The 11,501-nt window shown below is 48.9% G+C and overlaps 1 protein-coding gene across 1 annotated transcript in view; it reads right to left on the reverse strand.

Moving 5' to 3' along the window:
• Window positions 1-11,258, reverse strand: part of GPC3 (glypican 3) — a 153,974-nt gene extending 142,716 nt beyond the window's left edge. The window contains exons 1-2 of the mRNA XM_076346913.1: window positions 11,024-11,258; window positions 1,714-1,875 (exon numbers count right to left, since the gene is read on the reverse strand). Of these exons, the coding sequence (XP_076203028.1) occupies window positions 1,714-1,875; window positions 11,024-11,186 (325 nt within the window). The 5' untranslated portion in view covers window positions 11,187-11,258. The remainder of the gene's footprint in view (window positions 1-1,713; window positions 1,876-11,023) is intronic.
• Between the last annotated feature and the right edge of the window lie 243 nt (window positions 11,259-11,501).

An 11,501-nucleotide genomic window follows, 5' to 3' on the forward strand; every position in this document is an offset into this window, starting at 1 on the left:
TTTGAGACTAAATTTAAAGATAACAAAAGTACATGATTTTCAAAGTCTAATGAATTGCCCTTCCAAGTTCAAAACACTTTATACGAGGTAATTAAAGTGAGCTCCTCAATGGTTCCAGCTAGGAATTCCTCTTCTACAATGGGATTGCAAAAGATCTTTAAAATTAGTCATGATCTTTTTTATAAGCAGAAGTGGTCAGGAATTCTTCAATTAAATGCTTTTCTTCCCCACCACCAAGAAGAATGGCAATTCAGCATTCAGCAACATCAGCTCCAAAACCCCTGCACAGGCAAAGGGCTCTCACGGCCAGGATGGAAATCACAGTTAAAAAAAAAAAGGAGAAAAAAAAAAATCAGAGCAAGGGATTCAACTTTTTCCAGAAGACACAGAAAGTTCAGAGCTAGAGCACCCGACTCTGCTACGCTATGCACAACCTGGGCGTCACTGGGTGTCATTCCTACACACAATAGGAACTCTAACATTACAATGTTTTTGTCAAACGGTAGGGGAGGAGGTAGGCACTTTGTATTCCAGCCAGGTTATTCACCATTTCTGAAGCTAGTCCACATTTCCAATGCCTAGGAAACCAATCTCTCATTAGTTTTACCCCATTCTGTTTAGCAGAATTGGAACTTAATAGTCACTGCATTAAGAAGCGTTGGAGAAAATATGCTGTTACCTCCTCAGCAATTTATTTGATCTTACGTTGAGAAAGACAACACGTTAGACTTCATCAGTCAGTTGTGGACCAGAACAGAGCTTTCCCATGATCCCACAGGCTTCAGAAGGCTTTGGGTCTTGCTGTTACTGAGGCATGAACAAAAATAAATCAATTATTCTGCAAAAATATCAGCATGAAGGAAAAAACGCTTGATTGCTCATGCCTTCTTTTTTAAATATAGGCAAAAATGCCATTAATACAGAACGATGGAATCTCAATAGGAGAGCACTCAACAAACAAGCAATCATTTCACCGCACATTAACCATGGATGGAATAGCTTTTGCTTGCGTAAAGGCCCTAAAAACACGTTTGCAGATTTAAGTAACACAAACTGGTGTGTATCCACAGCAGAAAACATTTGTCAAAGGCCAGTTTTGCTAAAGAGACAATACATCACATTAACATCAGAAAAAGAAGAGAGCTGCCACCATATAGTGTGGCATCAAGTTATCAAGCACTCAGATATCCCACGGCGAGCACCAGGGACCACACTTGGGAACAAGGCAGCCTCTACCCACCTCCACATGGAATAGCCAGCTTTGTTTTGCGGTGGATAACAGTAATCAATACACACGTTTTAGTCAGATGCTTACCAAGCATTACACTGGGTTTGCAACCAGATCACATTGCTGCAACATGGTTTTTGGGACTGGCAGAATCACACAAGATGGTACTTGCACAGATAGTTTAATTCTTGGAGAAGTGGGGTTTTCATTTATTTTTAAATTTGCACTTGAAGAGGTTTAGTCTTTAAATTTACATTTGCTGTTTCAGCTACAGGAATATTTAGGACAAGCGCTGCAGAGCAGCCATATACCAAACCAGGTGTATTATTTATTGTAAATAAGCATATATAATATATATAAACATATGAAAACAAGCGAACAGAAAGCTTCCAGCCACCTGCACATCTGATTGCCAGGTGCTGAGGAAGAGGAGCAGAAGTCCCTCCTCCTCCCACCGCGTGCCTGGACCACTCCCCAGCGCTCACCTTGGAAGACAGCAGCATTCTGGATGACGAGGAACTTCAGCTCCGTGCTGGCAGACTGCAGGAGTTGCTCCATGTTCAGGCGGGCTGTTGCCTGGTACTTCTCCTCCATCTTCCTCGAGCAGCACGTGGAGCCCTTCGGGATACATACTTGCAGATCAGACCCTGGAGAGAGACACAAGAAGGACAGAAAATTTGCATTAGGAGGTGGAACTGCTGGGAACGGAGAGGAAACCAACTCCATACGTTGGTATCACTGCAACTACTGTTTGGGCGAATTGATGACATCTCTGGAATTTGTCCTGAGCAAGCAGCTCAGGAAGAAGACCGATAAGGAGGAACCAGGATTGCTGAGCAATAGCCCCCAAGAGCTTGCTATGCACACATGCCAGCACGCTGCTTGCTTTAGCTCCCACACACTCCATCCACTGATGTGCTGGTGCTGAGTAGAGCGATACAGAGCATCGCCCTGCTGTCTCCCGCATGCCTACCAGCACACTGGTAAGGAGCTGCAGGCAGCCAGCAGAGATGGAGCAGGGGATGGAAAAAGGAGCCAGGATTTGAAGTTGTGGATTTACAATGAATAGAGCAATGCACGCAGCTCAGCATGCAGGATATGCTTGGAATTTGCATAAAGACTTAAAACAAATAACAACTGCGTTATTTGCCTGTGATCTCCATCCTTTTGTATCCACAGCAATAACAGGAACAACAGGAGGGCACAACAATAATGATTTACTTTTTTTTTTTAGTGCAGACTTCTAAATTGTACATATCTCTTGAGCCCTCCCACCGATTTCGCCATCTCATCCTTCCTCCATCGCAACAGGCAAAGCCCAAAGTTCATCATCTCACTTGTGCAAGCCCCACTGCAGAGGGACAAGTCCCGAGGCACGCACTGAGCACTGCAAAAGGCAAGTGCCCTTGCAGCAGCAGACATGCAACTGCATGGATGCATGGGCAGCACCTCCACCCATTCACCAGAATGGTACAAAAGCCAGGGTACAAAGGCAAGAGGAGCATCGCTTGCTCTGGCATCTCAAGCTGCAACTCAAAGCACTGATCAGTGATCCTAAATTTTTGGTTTTGACATTCCCAAAGCTCTCACTCCTGGAGGTAGGAGACAAGGTTAGCTTTCATTTTCGGAAAAGTGTTGTTAGCTAAAAGGTGATAAATAAAATCTAGAAAATAAAATATTCATCTTTTGGGTTCAGACAACAGGAGAAGATGGAACAGAAGAGCTGGAACTGGCAGCAACAAAAGAAGTCTCATTCTCAATCAACTTTCAGTAGCAAACTGTGGCCCTGCAAACACAAACAGAACAACAAGCTCATATCAAAGCAACCCCCCTCATGATGCAAGATGTATTCATCTAATCCGATGCTGCTGTTAGAAACTCAAAGAGAAAGCAACAACTCCATTAAAAATGGCTATCCAGGGCCAGACAGCAGCAAGAACCTTCCATTTCAGCGTCTGCCACCCGAACTGCAGCGTGCCCCCGTCATGCCAGTGCAGGAGCAGCTCCCCGTTACGCTCGGCACTACCCAGAACCAGGATTAGGAAGCAGTCCCCAAGCCAGCGACCAACAGCCCAGACAGGGCTGAAGGCTCCATGCGCCCCTCAGCCTTCGCTCTGCCTTCCCATTTGCTACAGAGGTTTTTTCCCCTCAATAAAAGCAAGTTTGGTAATTTACATCTTTGCTCTGGAAGGATTACACATCCTTCCAGGTTTCCCTCTCCTCTCCTTCTTAAGAGTCTTTTACCACATGCACTCTCTCACTAATTACTAGAAAGTGTCAAAAGTCACTTTTGTAAGTGTACTCTAGAAGAACAGGATTAATATTCATGTCAGTTCAATGGTGTACCTCCTAAAGAAGAGTCACGCACACTGCGGAGGGAAAAACAGCTGTCAGGGCTCGGGAGCAGCGACAGCAGAAACCCTCCTCCCTGGCACTGCCTGGGAAAAACACAGTGAAACACTTCACCTGCAACATGCATTCCACGTGCGGAAAGGAGCTTTAACCGATGCAAGTCCCGCTGTTGCTGCAAAACAACGCATGGTGAAGGGGGAGAAAGAGGCACAGCCCAAGGCTGGGCCCACAACACCATCCCAGCTCCATCCCTACCCGCTGTCTCAGTTTCCCCTTCTGCAAAACAGGGTACACAGCATAAATTCCTTCATCGAGCCCTCCAACAAAAAGCCAGCACCACTGACATCTAAAGATGGAGTCTCAGCGGTTCGTCAACTAACCCACTCCAGAGGAGCACAGCGACAGGTATCTCATGCATTGAAAAAATAACAGGGACCATAAAACTGCGTAACAGCAAGACACTGTGCTAATGAGAGAAGCGGTTATGTAACAGCAAGTTAAAGAGGTTTTTTAAAGTCAAATCCAAGTCAATTTACACTGCAAAAAGGCCTACCATGGTCCCTTTAACACTACAATACAGCCATAAATTTCTTGTTAATACAAAGCTTATTTCCTCTACATTTATTATATTAGGACACATTTCAAATTAAAAAAAGCAGCCTTCCATGATTAATGGAAATACCAATATAGAAAATCTGAGAGTTGGCAATTAAGAGATCTGTGCAAGTGAAAGCCAGGGATAGGAAGCAGCAAGGTCATCTACCCACCTCCCACCCTTCTTTTTAGCAATTAAGCCAATTTCTCCCCTTAAATGGATTTTTATTTTCGTGAAATAAGTAAAGACAGACGCATACTATAGCAGGGCAATCACAGAGGAGGAAAAAGCCTGGGAATTAACTCTGACAGCTTAAAACGAGATAGCCAACTAACACCGATAACCAGAAACGTCATGGTAAATGCAACCGGTCAATACAGGCAGGACAGGCTCTTATCAGCTACCAGGGACAAGGTCCTTCTTGGCGCAGAGCATTGCTACAGAGCGCCAGGGAACGGGGGCCTGACTCCCATCTGCCAGCTGTTTTCTGTATATGGCTTTCCCAGGTGGCGAGCAGACCCATCTGTAAGTCCCAATAGTAAGGAAAGGAGGTTTTGATGCCCAGGACCCTGCTCCCCCAGGAGCCACTAACCCACCTCACTGACCCCAGCCCCAGCAGGCACCGATGAAACAGGGACAGCACTTTTTGACCTGCAAGTACATTTGGGGTTTATTCATGCCATTGCTTGGAGGACCCTCTTCTGCACTCATGCCACAGCACCACCCAAGAGACCCAGATCCTGCACCCCAAATGCTAGGAGCTGTGCAAACCGTGCATGCTCCAGAAGTATGGTGGATGCAGAGACACGCACGCCTGGAAACACGCCGCAAGCCCACAGATCAGACACTAGCATGAATTAAACTGCCACACATTTTTGGCTCCATAAATGCAATGGAAAAGGTTCTGTGAGTCATCAAATCCTACCCCCTGCCTCCCAGTCCACCCCCTCTAAGCATTTTATCTAACACAAACACCTCCAGTGATAGCTCCGGCTTGTGAGATAGCAAAGCCCATTCCGCTGCCTAATGGCCCTTACTGTTAAGGCTGTTTTTATCTCCCAACCTACACACCCCCCTTCTTCCTAAAGTTTCAAGCCATTACACCTCGTAATGCCAGTCTCAGCCCTTGCAAACAACCTCATCGTTACAAATTCATTTTTGTAAAGAAAGTATCCCACGAATTACTCTAACAGTTTTATTAAATCGCATTTGGATGCTCACATACCAATCTTCGCAAGATGAGTGATACCGATGCGAAGCACAGGAGCCTGACCCTCCGACACCCAACTCCCATGGGTGAGAAGGAGCTGGATGCGGCCCCTGCCATAGGCGCACGGACGCCAGGCACCAGAGCGCTGTGCCATTTATGCCATCTTGGGGAACAGCAGTGTAAATGCTCCAGTAACTTTGCATATGCTCCTAACTGACAGAACTAATCTCTACAGCTGCAGTAACTTCAGCAGCACCCTGCCTCTTCCTCCTTCTGACACAGGGGAATTTTTACTGAACATTGGGTAGTAGTGAATTTAAAGCATTAAATTTGACTCTGATGTACAATTATTCCCACAGAGAGGTGGTTAGTACAGCAGAAGTGAAAATAATTTCAGTGGATTAAATGTCAAAAAAAAAAAAAACCCTTGAGATCATCTGCAGGCAGTTGTGAACTCCTTCGTGAGGCTGAAGGATTATATTTTGATTTTAAGCATTCCAGGATAGCTCCAACCCTGTCATCAGATACAGGCAGACAAGCCGTGCTTTCCACTGGGGCACGCAAGCCTGCCCACCCAGATCCAACGGCAGCTTAAATCAGATTAACATTCCCCCCCGAATTTACCCCAGGCATTGCCAAAATGAGAACCTGGCCCTGCTTAATGTTACTGCAGCCTCTCCCCATGCAACGGCACCCTTCACCTTCTGCGGTCTGGAAACACTGGAGGGCTTCGTCCCAGCCTCTTAGCTCACCGGTTTGTAAATATTACACGTAACACAAAGCAGCAGCTCTCTTAATTTTCTTTCTCTAATTGTTTTGCAGTCAGCATCATGCTTTAAACAGATAAAAGCAGCGACTCAACCTTTAAATGTAATAGATTTTCCCCCAGCTATTTTAATACTTTTTTTTTTTTATTGAAAACCTTCTTTTAAATTATGTGACTAGGGGTTCGTGCATCTGTCACTGGCTTTTAATGCTCAGCATTTGGGGGGAAAAGGAAATGCGACTGTTCAAAACCCAGGTTAAGCGCTGATCTTTTTAAAACCTAATTAAAGAGACATTATAAACCAACCTTGTTCAATAGGTGATTAAAGTTGGAACAGTATGGGTACTACATGGGATATTTACTACTGCTTAATTATCCTTTATTTTCTGTTCCATCTTGCGTTTCACAAAGCCATCTGACTCTGGATTCCTCCCCAAGTCTTGCAATGTTGGTCAGATGATTGTCATGCAAATATAACGCTCTGTAACACCGCATCTTTTAAAAGAAGTAGTTATGGAGAAAATAGAGAGGTTTTACAGAGTAAGAGTTTCCTCCTAACAAATGTACAAATCCATCAACAATACTGTCAGTCATCAAAAATATGGAGTTAATTTGTGGGCACCCACTCACCATACACGTTTCTTACAGTCACATGCACACGCCCTACAGCCGTTCCAAAGACTGGGAAGAACACTGTTCAGGATGTTGTTAAAATTAACCCCTGGGAAAAAAAAATAAAATTAATGATCTCACTATAAAACCACTGCCTGGGGAGGTTACTAAATTTTAGGGTTCTGCTCCTGCTCTCTTAACTATCAAGAGAGCAACTTGCAGGCCTGAAATAATTAAGAACAGAAAACTCAATTATCTAGTAAACTAAGATCTTAAACCACCACGCTAAACTAAACGGAAAGGCCGCACGGGGAGGAGTATCATTAGTCCCACTCAGGAAAAACAGAATAAAAGAGCAGGAGTACAAAGGGAGCCAGCTCACGAGCAAAGGTGCATCGAATGCAGCAGGAAGAGGTGGGTTTTTTACTTTTCAAATTGTATGTTGGCACACACCAGCTGCCAAAAAGAAGAAAATAAAAGAGAGGAGAAAGCTTGACACGCTCAGCCAGCCAGTTGTAAAGCTTTACACCCCAACTCCAAAAGCAAAAGGTTGATCTCCTCCATTTTCTTAGGGTGAACCCATATTTGCTTCCATCAAAGAGAATGAACAAGAAGCTGGAAACTGCACTCCGCTGTGGGAGGAGGAAGACAGACCCGCCAGCAGATATTTCTGCCGAGAAAAATATTCCTCAGCTTCCACGTGACCAGGGGCAGAGACACCCATCTCCTCTCCCTGCCTCAGCAAGGCAACAGCTCGCCCCTTCCCCTCTACCCACATGGACCAGCCCAATTATTTGGAGCATCACCACAAACACAAAGAAATCCGAATGGCAAAGAGGAGAGAAAAACAGACCAGGAAAAAATGGAAATTCAAGTTACTGTTTATACATGAGAAATTACACAGGGAAAAGACAAAAGGAAGAAGAAAACCAAGACAGGCAGTACAAGAAAAAGGGAATTTAGTTATTAATGAATGTGAAGTTACCCCAGCGCAGAACCACAGCCTGGCTCACGAGCTGGCATTAAGTCTTAATTTCAGAAAAGCCTATGAAAAGCACATTCCCATCACCCTGTCTTTGCTCTTCTCCAGCACAAGGCCTCTCATCTAGCTTGAGTGGAGTTGTTGGCATGAATTACATCCTCCCACCCCTCTGAACAGTCAGCCACAGCTGACAGTAGTTAGGTCGTGCTGCTCCCCACCTCCGAGCATGCCAAAGCATACTGCAGAGCTGCAAAAACCTGGTCCCCAGGCTGCAGGACCGGGGGAGACCAAGTTTCTGCTCACTGCCTGATGCATGCCTTCAGTTAGAATTACTCCCGGAACATTAATACCGCTCATGAAACAGCACGACACTTCCCTCACGTTTATCAGAATTGCCTTTTTTTTTTTTTAATTAAAAGTATCAACCTGGTGTGGCTGGGCTCCTCTACAGGGAGAGCTGTGCCAACGTCCCCCCAGCCCACACACCACTGATCCAGTAAAACGGAGCCGTGGGACGTTTCTTCTGCGTGTGTTGCAACTCAGCAGCATTTCCTCTACTTGTGCCTTCAGCCACAAGTGCTCATAATGCAAAGTGTGGCTTCCAGAAGTCATTGTTTTCTGTTTGTGTCAAAAAATAACCCACGCTTTAAATAAGTTGTTTAAGCCCTCGGTTTCTCCAGGGTGATATGATCTATAGGCAAAGGTTCTCAGAATTGATTCCGTAGTGATTTGTGACTGGGAACTCCAAAACTTTTTTAATTGACAGATGTATGAAAGGAAGAAAAGCGATAAACAGAAGCCTGGAAAATAGCCCTTGAGTGATGTTCCCCTATTACAGAGATTTATGCAGCTGCTACTAGGAGAAACAAGTGCTCTGAAGTGTAATTACTACTCAGAGTCACGCGAGATGGGCCAGATCCAAGGTATAAGCAAGCAGTCATTGCTTTAATTATGATCAAGTTTACGTACTTAGGCAAATGTAAAATCCACTTTCGATTTGATATGTGGGAACTTTATCATCATAACAAGCTGGAAGCGTTCACTTGAAACACCAGCCCTGTTAAGAGATATTGATCCAGCTACACACAGCCTCTGCAGAGAGGCAAAGGGCTCCTTACTCCTCCCGAATATCAGGAATGCAGCTGGGGCTCCCGGGGGGCAGGAGCACAACTGAGCAACTCCAGCAACCTGAACTCTGCTGGGAAAGGAAGATGTCCAGGCAAAGGCACCCGCTGCAATCACAGCCCAGGCGGCACCACACCGCCTGCAGCTGGGATGGAGGATGCCACCAGTTTCTGGGGAAAGGACCAACCGTGCTGTGGAGGCCCCAGCAGCCCCTCAACACTCACAGCACAGCCTGCAGGGACCCGCCGGGAGCACCCCGGCTGCCCGCCCCTCTGGCACCTCTCATCGTAAACATGCGCTCCGAGAAAGTTACCTGGGGATCAAAGCAAACACTGCATCAACTTTCACAGAAGCAAGGGAAGACATTTCTTTGATTACAGACAACAGAACTTGTCATTTTAGTGGTGATTAGAGCAGCTCTTTCCCCTCTCTGCAACTCTCCATGCAAACATTTCATCGCAAAGTATTTCCAGCACTACCTCCACACTGACCAGGAGACCGAGGCCCTGCAGGATGGAAAAAGAAGAGGTGCTGCTCCTGCAGCTACTCTGAAGGCAGTATTAAGAAGAGTCAAAAATTATATGGGAAGGGGATGTAAGGATAGGAAGAGATAGGGGAGGTACTCTCACACCAGGACTTACATCTAAACTCTCCCGCTAGATCTAACAGCTGTTGGTAAGCTGAGGTATTGCTACAGTCGTACAGCCCAAAGGATTTGGGATTTACACCAGCAGATGCAGCACCTTGCAGTCCCAGCCCTAGACACCCCACTTCTCCCCTTCCTCTCCTGCGCAGCAGCAGATCGTTGCTGAAGCGACTCTTGTATTTCTGGCCTGTGCGACACTGAATGCAAGAAATGTAACTCAACACATCATTATTAAAAGCAGCTACTGCTGGCGATGATCTCATTGCACCTCCCCTGCCTGTCACGTTTGCCTGTTATCTCTTCCTTTTCATACTTTGATCATAAGCTTTTCAGGGCAGGCATTCTCCGCTGCGTATTTAATCTAACACAACAGCACCCGAGTTCTCCAGGCAGCTCTGTAACGCAGCTATCAAAACCCATCCGTTTTAGGTACACACACTCCAAGCACACAGCCACGCACCTGGGGGAGCCGACACCAAAAAAACTGCAAAGGACCTTTAAAAGGCAGGGAATTCAAGTATTTCACTTACATTTTAAAATAGGAATGAGGCATATATACTGAAAGCAGCCTCATAGGGCGTAGGTGGCGAGGTTTGGTGCAGTACCACACAGGCAGCCACCTGTAATGCTAATTGCACAGCAGAGTAACACCTCACCCAGATCTGTAACAACCTCCCACCCGGGCCATCGCACCCCGCGCTGTACACACGCAGCTCAGAGAATGCTGTGCTGCCGTGCTGCGTGTTTCCAGCCCCATTTTCTGGAGCTTTGGCAGCCCTTGAGCCCAGGCTGGGGATGAGGGTCCAGACGCTCTCAGAGTGGCTTTACAGAGCGGGATTTCCCTCACATGACGGCTTTGCACTGCTCGCTGCCTGGCACGCAGTCCATTGAGGAAAACGGCTCTGGCAGATGCAGGACCAGCAGAGACATGACGGGTGCGTGGTGCCTCCGCTCGCTGGCAGGGACACCGCGCTCCCCCGGGCACCTCACACCGGACAAGATAAGACCCCCCCCCCCCCAACAGAGGGGCGCGAGGCCGGCCGGTTCTGCAGGCAGCACACCAGCTCTGCCCGACAGCAGAAGTTTGCATGCGAGCCGCCTCTAGGTAAAAGACCCCCCTAAACAAAATGAGAGCAATAAAAGACCCGCTCGTCTAGGAGATTTCCTTCTCAGGGACGTAACCGCAGACTCCGTTTTAAGCCAGCAGCGGGGCGTCCCCGAAGCGCGGAGCCCGGCGGTCACGGCCACCGAGCGGCCGGCAGCCCTGCACGCCAGCTGCCGGGGAAGAGCAGGTCCCCGCGGGCGGCGGGAGAGCGGGCAGCCCGCACCCGGCTCCGCAGCGTCCCGCAACCGCACAGCGACCCTCCCCCGCGCCCCCCTCTCGGGGCGCAGCAGCCGCTTCTCGCCGCACCCGAGGGTGCCCCCGGGCACGACGTACCCCTGCCCTCAGGGCGCCGGCGAGCCCCGGGGGGGAGCGGCGGCAGGCCGCGGGGCTGGGCGGCCTCACCTGGCACAGGGCTCTCGGGCACCCACTTGGCTCCGGGCTGCAGCACCTGGAAGGCCGCGCGGACCGGGCGGCAGGCGGCTTCCCCCGCCGGCTGCGCGCCCCCCGGGACACCGAGCAGCGCGGCCAGCAGCAGAAGCAGCGCCGCTCCGCCGCTCCCCGACATCCTCCCGGGGCACCGGGGCGCTCCTCTACACCCCGCCGGCAGGCATCCCGGCCGGGACCGGGACCGGGCTGCTGCGCAGCGGAGCTCAGCCCCGCGCCTCGCGCGGCGCTCCGAGAGCGCCGGGACCGGCTCCGCGCGCACCGCACCGCCCCGCCGCGCGCCCATTGGCCCCCGCCCAGCCGGCCCCCCCAAGCTGATTGGTGCCCGCCCCGGTACCGGCAAACTTGCCCCGCGCGCGGCACCGCCCCGGCGCTCATTGGCCCCGCGGCGCGCGGAGGCTGCCCCGCCCCGCCCCGCCCCGCCCGGCGCGCGCCA

Source organism: Aptenodytes patagonicus, chromosome 9 (assembly GCF_965638725.1).
Source record: "Aptenodytes patagonicus chromosome 9, bAptPat1.pri.cur, whole genome shotgun sequence".
Classification (NCBI taxonomy): domain Eukaryota; kingdom Metazoa; phylum Chordata; class Aves; order Sphenisciformes; family Spheniscidae; genus Aptenodytes; species Aptenodytes patagonicus.